Source organism: Oncorhynchus nerka, linkage group LG24 (genome assembly GCF_034236695.1).
Source record: "Oncorhynchus nerka isolate Pitt River linkage group LG24, Oner_Uvic_2.0, whole genome shotgun sequence".
NCBI classification, from domain to species: Eukaryota; Metazoa; Chordata; class Actinopteri; order Salmoniformes; family Salmonidae; genus Oncorhynchus; species Oncorhynchus nerka.
Window position 1 is genome coordinate 43,821,277 of NC_088419.1, and position 18,631 is coordinate 43,839,907.

The following is an 18,631-nucleotide window of genomic DNA, read 5'->3' on the forward strand; positions in this document are numbered from 1 at the left end:
GTCTCCCAAGTCATGTAGCTAGCTAACACTGTCACTTATTTCAGCTAATAGTTAAGGTGAGCCAACGTCCACGACAGAGCCGGAATGTCAAAAGCTCCACCAAAGAAAAAGGAGTTGTCCTCCAGCCGAGTCACTTCATCACAAGGACAGACACCAAATAAAGAGTAAGATTGGTTTGATGGTCAAGCTGGTTTGATGGTCAAGCTTGCTCTAGTATCTATGCCCTACTGTTCGTTATTTATCATGTCAAGCAACACTTAAATACTCTGATTTCAAATTATATTTGCTATGTTGTTACATGTTATGTGTTGTTATCACTGTCATAGGTAGCTATTCAAGCTAATTGCAAAGTACACAGCAACGTTAGCTAGCTAATGTGTGAACTTGTTGGTAAGGTATGACAGGTGTCAATCAATCATAATACCCCCCCATTATTTTTGCTGGGGCTTTCTATAGTATATTTAAGCTGTAAGGCCTGAGGGGGTGTGTTATATGGTCATTATACCACGGCTAAGGGCTGTTCTTATGCACTACGCAACACGGAGCGCCTGGCAATAGCCCTTAGCCGTGGTAAATTGGCCATATACCACCAACCCCCGATGTGCCTTACTGCTATTATTAACTGGTTACCAACGTAATTAGAGCAGTAAAAATACTTGATTTGTCATACCCTGGTTATATACGGTCTGATATATAATGGCTGTCAGCCAAACAGCATTCAGGGCTCGACCACCCAGTTTATAATTTAGCAATAAGGCCCGGGGAGGTGTGGTATATGGCCAATATACCACGGCTACGGGCTGTTCTTAGGCACTATGCTATATAACGTCTTTTAATGGGCTACTTCAAACCATATTTTCTTCAGATTGAAATACTGTCAAAAATACTGTCAGACTGATTTGTAATAGACTGTCATAGCCCCAATTAAATATATATATATATGTTGGGGTCGTTCAAAGAAATTGATATCAAAATGGGGTCGCAGGCAGACCTCAGGTCACCTCTTAAGGAAATGACCTCGACAACAGCATTTTCGGCAGTTAAATGCAACAAAAAAACAGTATTTATTAAAATGCAATCTATTAATATGTTTTTTTGAGCACTACAATTTATTTGCAAGCCTAATAGCTTTATCTTTAGTTTAGGGTTGACTCCGCCCGTTGGCCCTTAGCCAAGTTCAAAGCATACGATTTCATCAACTGGTATTTACCACCTTCCCACTTGGTTTTGAACAAAGTATTATGTCGTCTGACAGGGGCTAGGTAGCCGACTGCGTTACGTAATTTTTCACGTCTGTCTACTGTGCTCGAGCCCCACGAAATTTGAACCTCAGCCAGAAAAAAAGTAGCTAAAGTCACCTAATCCTAATTTTAAACACTTCAGGATTTAAACGCCCATTTTCACCATCCTACTCGCTAGCTAGTTATATAAACCCTGCTTCTTGTTATTGTGGGCGTTTCTGTAGCTAGCCTACACGCGGGCATTCATTTATCTATAGCTTCAGGGCACTTGTTCTGCTCTCGCTTTACAAAAGCGCACAACCACTGTGTTTCACGAACAAGCTGTACACGGGGCAACTTGCCAGGGTTCCAGCTTTGAAATCCTTGGCCCGCGGCTCTCCCAATCCAAGTTACTGACAGTATGAGGAAGGGAGTCAGTACATGATTGTGTCGATAGCATCACCCAACGAAAATGTATCGGTAGTAATAATAATGTATAGCCTAAACAGTGCTGTGACTAGAGGTCTATGCCCTGCTGCTACAAATCACTTTAGCGACGAGAGGAGTTACTTGAACAGGATTGATACATTTCGACATCAATTTTATATCATCTTGGGTTTATGGATACCACAGCACCTGTTTATTGGTGTCAAACCTGAATCATGCTTGTTTGTGGTTACACCCCAGAGCATCGTCCCTGGTGGCTAGTGCCTCAGAGGGCCCAGGAGAGCTGAGGAGATGCCGCTACCCCATCTGGCCGGAGTGGAGTGAGGCAGAGGTCAACACAGAGAAATGGGATGGGGCCAAGGGCGCTAAGGATGGAAAGATGGGGAAGAGTCCATTTTTGGTGAGTATTGATGGATTGGGCCTAGTGAAATTCCTACAGGATCAAGGCTATCCATCTATGGATTGATTTCATAGATACTGTAGCCTGCAGTGCCTCATGTTTCTTTGGCAGGTTAGCATTTTTTTTTTGTCATGAATCTTGTTCTGGAGGCAGCTCTGCAGAATGGGTACAAGCTGGTACAGCCTCAAAGTCATAAAATCCGATTTAAAACCTTAACCACGCTGCTTACCCTAATGCCGAACCCTAACCTTAAATTAAGACCAACAAGCTCATTTTTGTTTGAGTTTTTACAATATAGCCAATGTTGACTTTGCAGCTGGCCTATCTAAGAAAAATCGCTCCAGGACAAGACTCATGATAATAAACATCAACCTGATTTTCTTTGGCTCTTTTTCTTTTGGGGGGTAACTGCATATACATTGTAGCTTTCATCAATGTACATTTCTGAATTTCCAATAGCCCATATATATTTTTGTAAATATAATACACATACACAGTACATTCAGAAAGTTTTCAGACCCCTTGACTTTTTCCACATTGTTACATTTCAGCCGTATTCTAAAATGTATTACATAGTTTTTTCCCCCTCATCAATCTACATACAATACCCCATAATGACATAGCAAAAACAGGTTTTTAGAAATGTTTGCAAATGTATTAAAAGTAAACAGAAATATCACATTGCAAGTATTTAGACCCTTTAATCAGTACTTTGTTGAAGCACCTTTGGCAGTGATTACAGCCTAGAGTCTTCTTGGATATAACGCTACAAGCTTGGCACATTTGGGGAGTTTCTCACATTATTCTCTGCAGATCCTCTCAAGGTCTGTCAGGTTGGATGGAGAGCGTTGCTGCACAGCTATTTTCAGGTTTCTCCAGAGATGTTCGATCGGGTTCCTGTCTGGGCCCTGGATGTGCAACTCAAGGAAATTCAGAGACTTGTCCCGAAGCCACTCCTGCGTTGTCTTGGCTGTGTGCTTAGTGTCATTGTCCTGTTGGTAGGTGAACCTTCGCCCCAGTCTGAGGTAGTGAGTGCTCTGGAGAAGGTTTTCATCAAGGATCTCTGTACTTTGCTCCATTCATCTTTGCCTCGATAATGACTAGTATCCCAGTCCCTGCTGCTGAAAAACATCCCCACAGCATGATGCTGCTACCACCATGCTTCACCGTAGGGGTGGTGGCAGGTTTCCTCCAGAAGTGACACTTGACATTGAGGCCAAATAGTTCAATCTTGGTTTCATCACACCAGAGAATGTTGTCTCCCATGGTCTAATAGTCTTTAGGTACTTTTTGGCAAACTCCAAGCGGGCTGTCATGTGCCTTTTACTGAGGAGTGGCTTCCGTCTGGCCACTACCATAAAGGCCAGATTGGTGGAGTGATACAGAGATGATTGTACTTCTGGAAGGTTTTCCCATATCCTTCTCCAGATCTGTGCCTCGACACAATCCTGTCTCGGCGCTTTACGGGCAATTCCTTCGACATCAGGGCTTGGTTTTTGCTCTGACATGCACTGTTAACTGTGGGACCTTATATAGACAGTTATGTGCCTTTCCAAGTCATGTCCAATCAGTAGAATTTACCACAGGTGGACTCCAATCAAGTTGTAGTTTTCTTCAATTTTAGAATAAGGCGTTAACGTAACAAAATGTGGAAAAATTCAAGGGGTCTGAATACTTTCCGAAGGCACTGTATCTACAGTACCAGTCAAAAGTTTAGACACACCTACTCATTCAAGGGTTTTTCTTTATTTTTACTTTTTTCTACATTGTCTTCAATATTATTCTACATGAAGACTATGAAGTAACACATATGGAATCATTGGCTGTGCAAAGCTATCATCAGGGAAAAGGGTGGCTGTTTGAAGAATCTCAAATACAGAATATATTTTGATTTGTTTAACACTTTTTTTTCGGTTACTACATGATTCCATATGTGTTATTTCATATTTTTGATGTCTTCACTGTTATTCTAAAAATGTAGACAATAGTAAAAATTAAGAAAAACCCTTGAATGAGTAGGTGTTCTTAAACTTTTGACTGGTAGTGTACAGTTGAAGTTGGAAGTTTACATACACTTAGGTTGGAGTCATTAATAAAACTCCTTTTTCAACCACTCAACAAATTTCTTGTTAACAAACTATAGTTTTGGCAAGTCGGTTAGGACATCTACTTTGTGCATGAAAGAAGTAATTTTTCCTACAATTGTTTACAGACAGATTATTTCACTTATAATTCACTGTATCACAATTCCAGTGGGTTCCAGTTTACATACACTAAGTTGACTGTGCCTTTACATAGCTTGGAAAATTCCAGAAAATGATATCATGGCTTTAGAAACATCTGATGCTAATTGACATAATTTGAGTTAGTTGGAGGTGTACTTGTGGATGTATTTCAAGGCCTACCTTCAAACTCAGTGCCTCTTTGCTTGACATCATGGGAAAATCAAAAGAACCTCAGGAAAAAAATTGTAGACCTCCACAAGTCTGGTTCATCCTTGGGAGCAATTTCCAAACGTCTGAAGGTACCATGTTCATCTGTGCAAACAATAGTACACAAGTATGAACATCATGGGACCACACAGCCATCATACCGCTCAGGAAGGAAACACGTTCTGTCTCCTTAGAGATGAATGTACTTTGGTGCGAAAAGTGCAAACCAACCCCAGAACAACAGCAACGGAACTTGTGACGATGCTGGAGGAAACAAGTACAAAAATATCTATATCCACAGTAAAACGAGTCCTATAGCGACATAACCTGACAGGCCGCTCAGCAAGGAAGAAGCAACTGCTCCAAAACCACCATAAATCGCAAATGGGTCTTCCAAATGGACAATGACCGCAGGCATACTTCCAAAGTTATGGCAAAATGGCTTAAGGACAACAAAGTAAAGGTATTGAAGTGGCCATCACAAATCCCTGACCTCAATCCAATAGAATTTTTGTGGGCAGAACTGAAAAAGCGTGTGTGAGCAAGGAGGCCTACAAACCTGACTCAGTTACACCAACTCTGTCAGGAGGAATGTGCCAAAATTCACCAAACTTATTGTGGGAAGCTTGTGGAAGGCTACCCGTAACGTTGACCCAAGTTAAACTATTTAAAAACAATGCTACCAAATACTAATTGAGTGTATGTAAACTTCTGACCCACTGGAAATGTGATGAAATAAATCAAATCTGAAATAAATCATTCGCTCTACTATTATTCTGACATTTCACATTCTTCAAATAAAGTGGTTATCCTAACTGACCTAAAACAGGGATTTTTTACTTGGATTAAATGTCAGGAGTTTAATTGTATTTGGCTAAGGTCTTTTAAACTTTCGACTTCAACTCTACACAACATTCTATTGGTTGCAAGAATTTTGTATAGTAATGTTTTGAATCCGACGTTTAGCGTATCAGTTAATAAACAATGTGCCATGGTATCGGTACATCGTAAATCTCTTCCCAACTATTTCGTAGTCTATAGGCACAGTTGTCAGTTTTTTGGTCCTTCAATGAAACTGGTATACTTTTTTATTTATCACTCTTTGTCCACAGCCATTCTTTGAGGATCCAGAGGGAAAGTTCGAGCTGCCTCTGTTGCTGAAAGTGCACTCATGGAAGCGCCCTTCAGAGCACATACTCACCAAGGTAAAGGTACTTCTTCAGGACATGGTCTTGGATGGTGCGTCACACAGTCTGCATCCAACATAGAGGATACAGAGGATGCACAGTACTAGATATACTCAGGGCCAGTGGTGTAAAGTACTTAAGTAAAAATACTTTAAAGTACCTCTTAAGTAGTTTTTTGGGGTATGTGTACTTTACTATTTATATTTTTGACAACTGTTATATTTATTCCACTACATTCCTAAATAAAATAATGTACATTTTACTTCATACATTTTCCGTGACACGCAAAAGTACTCGTTACATTTTGAGAGCTTCACACAGTTATCAAGAGAAATCCCTGGTCATCCGTACTGCCTCTGATCTGGCCGACTCACTGAACACAAATTCTTTGTTTGTAAATGATTGTCAAATGATTGCAGTGTGTCCTTGGCAATACATACATTTAAAAAAAAATGTAGGTTGGCTTGATATAAGCTATAAGAAGTTATTTATACTTTTGATACTTAAGTATATTTTAGCAATTACATTTACTATTGATACTTAAGTATATTTAAAACCAAATATTTAGACTTTTACTCAAGTAGCATTTTATTGGGTGTCTTTTACTTGAGTCATTTTCTATTAAGGTATCTTTACTTTTACTTAAGTATGACAGTTGGGTACTTTTTTCCACCACTGCTCAGGGCCTTCAGTATATCCTTTTCATCATACAGACTTCCGCCTTAAAGTCGACACTGCAAAGAGACTGCACAAGAACAGAATGTTCCACTATACTAAGCTACATGTACAGTGTATGACAAATTTCAGCCGAGTGCCATATATAGCCAGACCACTCAGGGCCATCTTATCAGGTAGTGTGCAGAAATGTATGGCTGTTAACAAAAAGTAACTCTGTTTGTCTGTGCAACACTGAGTAATTAAGCTTGCTGTGTCTTCCGCTCAACAATGTGAAGAACGTTTAATTCATTCTGTATAAAAGGAAACGCACAGGAATACCCAATTAAGCACAACAGTTCTGTTTCTTCCTTCCACTCTCCACCATCCTATTCTAGAACCCCCTAATTGACGGAAAAAGTTGAGGTGTGGGTTATGTACGTGGGTTATGTATGTTTCCATGACAATGGAAGGGCTCTCCATGGATGGAGGGAGAGAGTGAGAGAGAAGAAAAAAATATAATCTCCCTTGAAGGCTCTCTTCACGATCGGTGGTCTTTTAATTCGTATTTGATTAGTGGTCTGTTGGAGTCTCTTATCTTAACTCCCTAATCCAATATTCATTGCAAACATGTCCTCTTGAGGAATCCTGGATAAACTATGGTGGAGTCTTTTTGCAAAGCATATTTGAAAAGTAAAATGATTGAGTTTCATGAATATTTCAATTTTACTTGGGTAACCTGTTTTTCAGAGGGTAATCTAGTAAACTTCCCAACGCCGCTTTACAAAATGTGTCTGTGTAATGTTTAATTTTGCAGTTCAGTAACTTTCAGAACATTGTTGACTGCACAGAGCCCAGGCGTCCATCACTTTAGAAGTGGGAAAAGGGGATGTTTGATGCATCATAGAAATGCACTGTTTCCATTGTTTTGTTCCCATGTTAAAAACATCTCATGCATTTTATACTAGCCTCCGGTAATAGTGGAGAACGAATCATCATTTGACCTGACCGCAGCCAATGAACATCTGCTCTGCAGTGAGGTAAGCGCGCTCCACACACTTTACTTTACTTACCTTTTCATAAATGCTTATCATACTCTTGTCATCTAACAGTGATTTCTGATGGACAGTAATGGAGGGACCCTAGATTATGTGATTGATTTGGTTAATTTAAAGTCACTTAGTCATTGATCAATTGATTGTTTTGTTTTTTCCATCATGTCCCTCTTCCCAGCTCTTCAGGTGGATAGTGAGTGAAATCTACATAGTGTGGAAGATCTATAATGGGACGTCAGTAGAGCAGGGGTCTGACGTCTGGAAGCCTTGGGAACACATCTACTCCCTGTGTAAGGTGGTCAAGGGCCACATGCCTCTCTATAACGTCTATGGGAAGTACGTGGTCAAACTCTACTGGATGGTGAGTGATAGGGGTATTCAAAACAGTTTATAGGCATAGTTTCTCCAACCCAGTTTACCCCTGCAGTACCTCTGGACTCAGTCTTCATTGAGGGCACTTTTTAGTCCAGGAATATAGGCTTAATCTGGGTCCGTTAATCTGGGACTGTGAAACTGCTCCTGTGAACCTGCACTGTCCTATAGGGTATCGTGTTATTAGCATGGAATGTTTTCCACTTTGCGAGATACAGTAAATTCGACTCTATTTGTAGCTTCCAAATGTTTTCATTCACCTTCATGTTCTTACCATGTTAAATCATGTCTGAACGTCTCTCATACCCTGAGGTTGCTAAGACACAAACATATTGTCAGCTCATTTCCACCGGTGCACCTAGGAGATAAAGACAATCCATAATTCATTTTAGAGGGCTGCACAGAGAATGGAGGATACAGAAGCAGTCCAGCCACATCCACTCAGGCACAAATCAATCAGTCTCGCTGCTGTGTTAATATGAGGAGGCTTTGCAAATCGTCCGATGAATTAATAAGGTTTAACAGGAGTCATCTGCCTCAGGATATCATTGTGGGACACCTTTATGACAGCAAGGCGGTGGCACTCAGTCATGCTATGGGTCTTCCTGTATGGTGGGGTAATTCCAAAGCAATGTCAGTCGTCGGTATGAGGTATGATGATACATAGATTGCAGTGGAGGCTGGTGGGAGGAGCTAGAGGATAGGCTCATTGTAGTGGCTGGAATGGAATAACGGAACAGAGTCAAAGATGTGGTTTCCATATGTTTGATGTGTTTGATACCGTTGAATTGATTCCATTCCAGCCATTACAATTAGACCATCCTCTTATAGCTCCTCCCACTAGCCTCCACTGATAAAGTGCCCGCAGAAAGTATTCAAACTCCTTGATTTTTTTCCACATTTTGTTGTGTTACAGCTCAAATTTTAAAGGGATTAAATCGCAAATTGTTTGGTCATTCGCCTACACACAATACCCCATAATGTCAAAGTATAATTTTTATTTTTTTGTAATTTTTTTTAACAAATTAATTAAAAATGAAAAGCTGAAATGTCTTGAGTCAATAATAAATCATTTTTTTTATGGCAAGCATAAATAAGTTCAGGACTAACAATGTGCACAACAGGTCCCATAATAAGTTGCATGGACTCACTCTGTGTGCAATAATGACTACCTCATCTCTCATCTCATCTGTACCCCACATATACAGTGCAATGATCTGTAAGGTCCCTCAGACGAGCAGTGAATTTCAAACACAGATTCAACCACGAAGACCAGGGAGGTTTTCCAATGCCTTGCAAATTTGGGCACCTATTGGTAGATGGGTAAAAAAAAAAAGCAGACATCGAATATCCCTTTGAGCGTGGGGAAGTTATTAATTACACTTTGGATGGTATATCAATTACACCCAGTCACTACAAAGATGCAGGCGTCCTCCCTAACTCAGTTACCGGAGAGGAACGAAACCGGTTAAGGATTTCACATTGAGGCCAATGGTGACATTAAAACAGTTTGAGTTTAATGGCTGTTATAGGAGAGAACTGAGGATGGATCAGCAACATTTTGTACCTAGTCCACAATACTAACCTAAATGACAGTGAAAAGAAGGAAGCCTGTACAGAATAAAAGGCTTTAGTGCTGGGGTGGACAACTTTAGTCCCCGAGGGCCTGATTGGCGTCACACTTTTTCTCCATTTCTCCATCCCTAGCAAACACAGCTGATTAATAAAATTGCATTCTAAACTGAAGATCATGATTAGGTGATTATTGGAGTCAGGTGTGTTAGCTGGGGCTGGGGGAAAACTATTTCACCAATCAGGCCCTCGAGGACTGGAATTGCCCACCCCTGCACTAAAGTAATATTACAAAAAATGTGGCAAGGCAATTCACTTTTGTCCTGACTACAAAGTGTTATGTTTTGGGGCAAATCAAACACATTACTGAGTACCACTTTCCATATTTTTCAAGCACAGTGCAGTGGTGGTTGCATCATGTTATGGTTATGCTTGTAGTCATTGAGGGCTGGGGAGTTTTTCAGTATAAAAAAGAAACAGATCTGAGCTACTGTAAGCACAGGCAAAACCCTAGAGAAAAATTGGGTTCAGTGTGCTTTCCACCAGACACCTGGGAAATTCATTCACCTTTTAGCAGGGCAATAACCTAAAACACAAGGCCAAATCTAAACTGGAGTTGCTTACCAAGAAGACAGTGAATGTTCCAGAGTGGTCAAGTTACAGTTTTGACTTAAAACTTCTTGAAAAACTATTGCAATACCTGAAAATGGGTGTCTAGCAATGATCAATAACCAATTTGACAGAGCTTGAAGAATTTAGAAAATAATAATGGGCATATGTTGTACAATCCAGGTGTGCAAAGCTCTTGACACTTACTCAGAAATGTGCCTCTACAAAGTAATAACTCAGGGGTGTGTGAACTTATGTAAATGAGATATTTCTGTACTTCATTTTCTGTACTTCATTTTCAATACATTTGCAAAATGTTCTAAAAATATGTTTTCACTGTCTCGTTATGGGGCATTGTGTGTAGAATGTATCCATTTTGAATTCACAACAAAATGTGGAATAAGTCCAGGGATATGAATACTTTCTGAAGGCACTGTAAGTCTACCACACTTTGTTTTCTCTGTGTTAGCTCTGTGATGATGCTCACAGTTATGAGACTGTATTTGCAAATAGTCTTCAAGAGTATTTCCTCAACTTGTATTCTGTTTGTCTACAGTTCTCGGCTGGTGAAGATAGGCATATTCCATTTTTTAATATCAAATCGTTGGATTTTCGATGTTTTGGAACATAAGCGTATCAATCACAACAATAACAAAGAGATTGTGAGGTATAGAAGCATAGGAGGACGAGAGAATGTAACAGTTAAACTCACTGGGCAGGCTGACAAGATTGGAGGCAGCAGCTCCCGTTGCTAAAACTAGCATGCTAACAGATGGATAAGGAGACTTAATACGCCATACCCTCTCTTTCGTTCTCTATTCCCGTCTCTTTCTCGCTCTCTCTTTCTCTCGTCCCCTCTCACTCTTTCGCTCTTTTCACCCCTCTCTCCTTGTTTATCTCTCTTTTCCCCCCTTTCTCCCGCCCTTTCTTTCACATACTCCTCTGCCCTCTCTCCCTCTCTCTTAATGAAGTTAGCTCCTTCACACCCTGTCCAGTCTCATCTGCAGAAAGGTTGAGCAGCTCCTCAGGGCGATGATTAGGATGAGGGGGGGACAGAGAGAGAGAGAGAGCAGCACAGCTGTGATCAGTCAGTCAGATTACATTGTGCGTCTAAAGACTGAAGCTGCCTGTCACTGTATAACACTGTGACTCCCACAGACAGCCAGTGGACATAGAGAACACTGAGGGGCTGCCTGTCTACCACTGGGTTGAAGAGAGCATATGGATTCCTAGAAGGCAAGAGGCAGGGTAAATGGAATGGTGGGAGTAGGAATGTCCATCTTCAATCGCTAAATAGGTTAGCTATATGAATGAGAAATTACATGGGGTTCCTAGGAAGATTTTCACTTGGCATTTGTGCTGAGTGAGTCCCAGCTCACTGCTTTTTCATTTCTTCCCATCTGTATTTAATAACTGTGGTAATGCTCTCTGGTGTGTGTGAATCATACTCAAGGGTTCTACTATCAAATACAGTACCTACATGACAAATGGACAATAAATGCCTACACAGTGCTAGTACAGACCAGTCATTCTTGTTTTTAAATAGCAAATCGATTGAAGTCAACACTCCCATATTCTGCCGTTGTCTCAACATTGACTGCCTGGTCAGTGGAAATGACATTATATCCAGCCTATTAATCAAATCTAAAGAATAAAGAACGATACACGGAAAATATTGTTAATGTAATGGGCTGGTAAATGAAACTCACTGTGCTCTGTCAATTTCCAATTTCTGTCGCTCTCTCTTCCTTGCCTTCTTTCTCCCCTCCTCCTCTCGCTCTTGTTCCCTCATCTGTTCGCTTTTTTTTCCCCCTTCTGTCAGGGTTGCTGGAGGAAGATCATGGTGGACGATGCGTTGCCGTTTGATGAGGACAACAACCTGCTGCTTCCTGCCACCACCAACCAATCAGAGCTGTGGCCCATGCTGCTGGCCAAGGCCATCATTAAACTGGCCAACACAGAGTGAGTTCAACCATAGTTAAATCCTACTGAAACCTCTCAACCACCCTAGAGCGGACACAAACCAACAATCAACTTCAATACTGGGGGGGGGGTACAAACCAATGACTGTATATATGAATTGACAAAGCCATCGATCAAGTGACACCACCCATATGAGAAAATACTATAGTATACTCTGGTATAAATACTATAGTATTCACTTGTGTTTTTGTGGACTTTACTGTTGTATTGGCTGTAGTTTTGGCGGACCAAATTCTGCAGAAACACTACAGTGAATACTGTAGCATTTACTTTAGTAAACTGTAGAATATTGTAGTATTTACAGTTAAAGTTGCACTATGCAGAAATTGCTCCACCATTTCAGTTTATGTGATAAGAATCATTGTACCATCTAAACCGCTGTGAAATATATTTTCCATAACCAAAAATATTGTTGCAGAGGCTTGAAGCTGGTGTACAAAACCGAAAGTAAAAGACACAAAAACAAAACTTAAGAATGGGAAGCATATAAATAGTGGACATAGAAAAGATCTACTGCTTCTTAGACTTGCTTTCAAGTATAACGATATATCTATACTTCTATGTGAATTGGGTCTCACAAAAAGTCACATATTGCCACTAGCTATAATATGAATACTGTTGTAAAACTGTAGTCCATATTATTGTAACTAATGTAGTGTTTTTGCGGATTGGAGTATTTATTGTAGTGTTTTTGTGGAATGTAATATACTGCAGTATTTACTGTTGTGTTTTTTTCAGATATTTCTGATATCACTGTAGTATTTACTATAGTGTATTTATTGTATTATCTTTGACATAGAAGTAGAAGCTTTCTTGTTGTGGAAACCACCTACTGGAGAAATGGGCAAATGAAATACTGTTGTATTTACCATAGTTAAAAAGTGTTGTTTTTTTGTGGAAATTGCTGTAGTGTTTACTACAGTGTTTTTTCGTTGATTATACTGTACTATTACTATTCTACAGTATACTACAAAATGCTATAGTAAGTACTGTAGTATTCTATAGTAAACTGTAGTATTTCTTTCATTCCTATGTGAAGACTCAATACCGCATTGAAGTCGGTTAAGACGGCGTCTCATGGAGACATAACATGCGCAGTTTGAGCTACTCCAGGAAGTGACGTTGCAGGCTCTGTGTTGCCCTCTCTCATTGAGTATCTCAAGTTGAAGGCCAAACTGGGTACCGCAGGCTGCCATCAGCAACTAAATTATCCTTAACTTCTTCTGTGTGCAATTTTTAAATATTTTTTATCAATCAGTTCAAGGACATACATCTGGTGTATTAGAAGCAATTATTGGCACCATGATTGCCCCCCCCCCCCCAAAAAAAAAATATGTACACAAAGATTGACCACAAAGATTACAATTTTTCCATATTGAAACAATGTCTGCAGTACCAAAGTTGGCATTGAACTTCCGTAGCTTCAATGAGAGGTGGTAGCCGTTCTCCCCTGGCACACACCCTATTATCAGTCCATAGTACTACCACGGTGCTTAGAAAGCACAACTCACATTCATTTTTTTCTTCTCTTTTAATTATTGGATAGGACAGAAGTAGAGTGGGAAGATGGAGAGTGTGCTGAATTTCCAGTAGTCCGGAATCGAACCCATGCTGCAGCTGCTGCTAAATCGTTGCAGACAAAATAGTCATAATAAATAACATTTGGGGGCCTCCCGGGTGGCGCAGTGGGTAAGGGCGCTGTACTGCAGTGCCAGCTGTGCCACCAGAGACTCTGGGTTTGCGCCCAGGCTCTATCGTAACTGGCCGCGACCGGGAGGTCCGTGGGGCGACGCACAGTTGGCCTAGCGTCGTCCGGGTTAGGGAGGGTTTGGCCGGTAGGGATATACTTGTCTCATCGCGCACCAGCGACTTGCAAGGCGGGCTGGGCGCAGTGCTCGCTAACCAAGATTGCCAGGTGCACGGTGTTTCCTCTGACACATTGGTGCGGCTGGTTTCCGGGTTGGATTCGTGCTGTGGGTTGGATGCAAGCAGTGCGGCTTGGTTGGGTTGTGTATCGGAGGACGCATGACTTTCAACCTTCGTCTCCCGAGTCTGTACGGGAGTTGTAGCGATGAGACAAGATAGTAGCTACTAAAAACTTTTGGATACCACGAAATTGGGGAGAAAAAGGGGTAAAATTTAAAAAGAAAATTGAATTATTTTTATTTATTTCTATATATATTTATGCGATTGGCAATTAAGCACTTTTTCTAGTTACAGAGTCAAATGAACTCATGGGTACCATTTTTATGTCTCTATGTGCAGTTTAAAGAAAGTTTCTAACTAGCGTTGGCGCAATTACGAACTAGCATTAGCACAATGATTAAAGTCTACACATTCCCATTGACTTCCAGTCATTGTGCTAATGCTAGTTAGCAGTGTCTCGCAAAACTACCTTCAACTTCCTTCAAACTGCACACAGAGACATAAATAATGGTACCCATTAGTTAATCTGACTGGGTAAGTAGAAAAATAGCTTAATTATCAAAATCTTGCACTAAATCATTTAAGATCAATGACAAGTTTTAACATGCAGTACCAGTGAAAAGTTTGGACACACCTACTCCCTACTTTTACTATTTTATACATTGTAGAATAATAGTGAAGACATCAAAACTATGAAATAACACATGGAATCATGTAAACTCAGCAAAAAAAGAAATGTCCTCTCACTGTCAACTGTGTTTACTTTCAGTGAACTTGACGTGTAAATATTTGTATGAACAACTGAGACATAAACTGAACAAGTTCCACAGAACATGTGACTAACAGAACTGGAATAATGTGTCCCTGAACAAAGCGGGGGTTAAAATCAAAAGTAACAGTCAGTATCTGGAGTGGCCACCAGCTGCATTAAATGCTGCAGTGCATCTCTTCCTCATGGACTGCACCAGATTTGACAGTTCTTGCTGTGAGATGTTACCCCACTCGTCCACCAAGGCACCTGCAAGTTCCTGGACATTTCTGGTGGGAATGGCCCTACCCCTCACCCTCCGATCCAACAGGTCCCAGACGTGCTCAATGGGATTGAGATCCGGACACTTCGCTGGCCATGGCAGAACACTGACATTCCTTTCTTGCAGGAAATCACGTACAGAACGAGCAGTATGGCTGTTGGCATTGTCATGCTGGAGGGTCATGTCAGGATGGGCCTGCAGGACGGGTACCTTATGAGGAAGGAGGATGTCTTCCCTGTAACGCACAGCGTTGAGATTGCCTGCAATGACGACAAGCTCAGTCCGATGATGCTGTTTTATTTTTTATTTTACCTTTATTTAACCAGGCAAGTCAGTTAAGATCAAATTCTTATTTTCAATGACGGCCTAGGAACAGTGGGTTAACTGCCTGTTCAGGGGCAGAACGACAGATTTGTACCTTGTCAGCTCGGGGGTTTGAACTCGCAGCCTTCCGGTTACTAGTCCAACGCTCTAACCACTAGGCTACCCTGCCGCCCCTGTGACAGACCGCCCCAGACCATGACGGACCCTCCACCTCCAAAGCGTTCCACCAGAGTACAGGCCTCGGTGGAACGCTGATTCCTTCGATAATAAACGTGAATCACCCCTGGTGAGACAAAACCGCGACTCGTCAGTGAAGAGCACTTTTTGCCAGTCCTGTCTGGTCCAGCGACGGTGGGTTTGTGCCCATAGGCGACATTGTTGCCGGTGATGTCTGGTGAGGACCTGCCTTACAAGAGGTCTACAAGCCCTCAGTCCAGCCTTTCTCAGCCTACTGCGGACAGTCTGAGCACTGATGGAGGGATTGTGCATTCCTGGTGTAACTCGGCAGTTGTTGTTGCCATCCTGTACCTGTCAACCAGCTGTGATGTTCGGATGTACCGATCCTGTGCAGGTGTTACATGTGGTCTGCCACTGCGAGGACAACCAACTGTCCGTCCTGTAGCGCTGTCTTAGGCATCTCACAGTATGGACATTGCAATTACCCTGGCAATGAGATATGAGCAGGGACCCTGGGCATCTTTCTTTTGGTGTTTTTCAGTCAGTAGAAAGGCCTCTTTAGTGTCCTACGTTTTCATAACTGTGACCTTAGTTGCCTACCGTCTGTAAGCTGTTAGTGTCTTAACGACCGTTCCACAGGTGCATGTTCATTATTTGTTTATGATTCATTGAAGAAGCATAGGAAATGGTGTTTAAACCCTTTACAATGAAGATTTGTGAAGTTATTTGAGCTTTGCTCACTCTTGGCAGTCTCTCAACCAGCTTCAGGAGGTAGTCACTACAAATTCATTTCAGGTGTGCCTTGTTAAAAGTTCATTTGCATAATTTCTTTCCTCTATGTGTTAGAAGATTGCCCTAATTGGTAAAATACCAAGTCCATATTATGGCAAGAACAGCTTAAATAAGCAAAGAGAAATGACAGTCCATCATTACTTTAAGACATGAAGGTCAGTCAATGTGGAACATTTCAAGAAGTTTGAACGTTTCTTCAAGTGCAGTCGCAAAAACCATCAAGCGCTATGACGAAACTGAGGACCGCCACAGGAAAGGAAGACCCAAAGTTACCTCTGCTGCAGAGGATAAGTTTATTAGAGTTACCAGAGTTCAAGTAACAGACACATCTCAACGTCAACTGTTCAGAGACTGCGTGAATCAGGCCTTCATGGTCGAATTGCTGCAAAGAAACCACTACTAAAGGATAACAATAATAAGAAGAGACTTGCTTGAGCAAAGAAACACGAGCAATAGACATTAGACATTAGACAGTGGAAATCTGTCCTTTGGTCTGATGAGTCCAACTGCCTAGGATGATCTCTGCATGTGTGAAGCTTTGAGGAGAAGGTGTGATGGTGTTAGGGTGCTTTACATTCCTCAGGAAGCTGATTGAGAGAATGCCAAGAGTGTGCAAAGCTGTCATCAAGGCAAAGGGTGGCCATTTGAAGAATCTCAAATATAAAATATATTTTGATTTGTTTAACACTTTTTTGGTTACTACATGATACCATATGTGTTATTTCATAGTTTTGATGTCTTCACTATTATTCTACATAATACAAATAAATAAAAACCCTTGAATGAGTAGGTGTGTTCAAACTTTTGACTGGTACTGTTTATTTGTGGAAAAACCGAATGAGCAGTGGCGGAAAATGAGAGCCACGAGCACACAACCAACACTTGCCCCTCACCTCCCTACAAGACAGGTGGTCTCATCTGTTGCAGTATTTTTCTGATGGTGTCAACATAATTACATTTTCATGCATTTTGGAGTAGATTGTCCTATTAAAAAGTCACCGGAAGTGACCTTCATACAGTCGTTCTAACCCCAACAAATACTACCTTTGCCACCGCTTCTGAAGAAAAATGCTTGGGGAAACACTGGCACCAGGGGAGGTGGCTTAGACCGCTAGATCACTTAGGCCATTCATTTCAGCCCCAGTACACCTCCCCATATGTTTACAGAGGACTTTATTACTGTACATGATGGGGAAGGAAGGTAAGTAAACAAAGCACTACAGCAGCACACACACACACACACACACACACACACACACACACTGCTGGGCTATTTTGTTGGCATTGTAGAAACAGACACAGTGGGTCAATTCCCCGGTCTGTCACTCTACAATTTGGTGGCTTGTGCGTGCATGTAATTGTCGGATTTACTGTATGTTGTAGTTTTATGGTTGTCAAAGGTTGGGATATAAATGTTTCATCTCATCCAGGAAATCAGGTTTCTCTCTGCTTGTGAATCTTTTATAGCCCCCAGTGAAAGTTCAAAGAAGATAAAGCTCTGAAAAAAACGTTTTACCATGTGTCTGTCATAAAAGCATAGTCTTAATCTTGAATCTTCCATATCCATTTTTGTTGGTGTGCTTTTGATAGAAATCACAGTGGAGCACAGTATAGAGCTCAGTAACAATTTTAGGATGGTTTATAGTTTTTCAGTGTCAGATAGTGAGTAAGGCCACACAGTAAACATTGATCAACTTTCATTTTGCTATTCATTACTGTCTACTGAACAGGTTGGGCACAGTGTCCCATGAGGTGCAATTAGACACACAAACATCTGTTTCAGTTCAAAAACACTAGCAGGACACCTGTACACCCACACATACACACCCCAACAATCAGACACACACAGATCATATAATGGAATTCCCAGGGTTTCTCTGAAATCAACTTCTGTGTTTGTGTATTTCATAAACAATCAAGCATGAAATTACTTTTCCTCTATAAGCCTGAGAAGCCACTGTCTGTCTCTGACTATCCCATCCAATTGCTGCTAGGTCAAATCTCCCTGCTGTGATACTGTGAATATCTGTGTGTGTGTGTGTGTGTGTGTGTGTGTTAGCCGGAACTATAGTAGTCAATTTAGCAGTGGTTTCCTAATGTGTGTTTTGTACATTGTGGTGTAATGTGTGTGTCATATGTGTGTGTATGTGTGTTTGTGTTGCAGTGTGGTGTCAGGACAGAGGAAGGAGCTGGGAGAGTTCACTGTCATCCATGCTCTGACCGGATGGATCCCTGAACTCATCCCTCTACAGTAGGGTCATCATCCACTTAGCTCTTCTCATCTATTCTTTCTGTTCATTGAAGTAGGGTTATCCTCATTTTGTAGCTTTAGTTTTTCACATCGACACTTTATTAGACCATTGATTTATACAATAGAATATTCTCTGTTGATGTTGTTAAAAACCAAGCAGTCCATTTTGACCTATAAGGCCTGGTACCTGCAGCCTCTT

General features: G+C 41.1%; 1 protein-coding gene across 1 annotated transcript in view; it reads left to right on the forward strand.

Moving 5' to 3' along the window:
• adgb (androglobin) overlaps positions 1-18,631 on the forward strand; it is a 110,800-nt gene continuing 92,169 nt past the window's right edge. Inside the window, exons 1-7 of the mRNA XM_029631913.2 lie at positions 1-164; positions 1,908-2,067; positions 5,612-5,704; positions 7,309-7,380; positions 7,574-7,756; positions 11,771-11,910; positions 18,346-18,432. Coding sequence (XP_029487773.1) covers positions 85-164; positions 1,908-2,067; positions 5,612-5,704; positions 7,309-7,380; positions 7,574-7,756; positions 11,771-11,910; positions 18,346-18,432 — 815 coding nt within the window. The 5' untranslated portion in view covers positions 1-84. The remainder of the gene's footprint in view (positions 165-1,907; positions 2,068-5,611; positions 5,705-7,308; positions 7,381-7,573; positions 7,757-11,770; positions 11,911-18,345; positions 18,433-18,631) is intronic.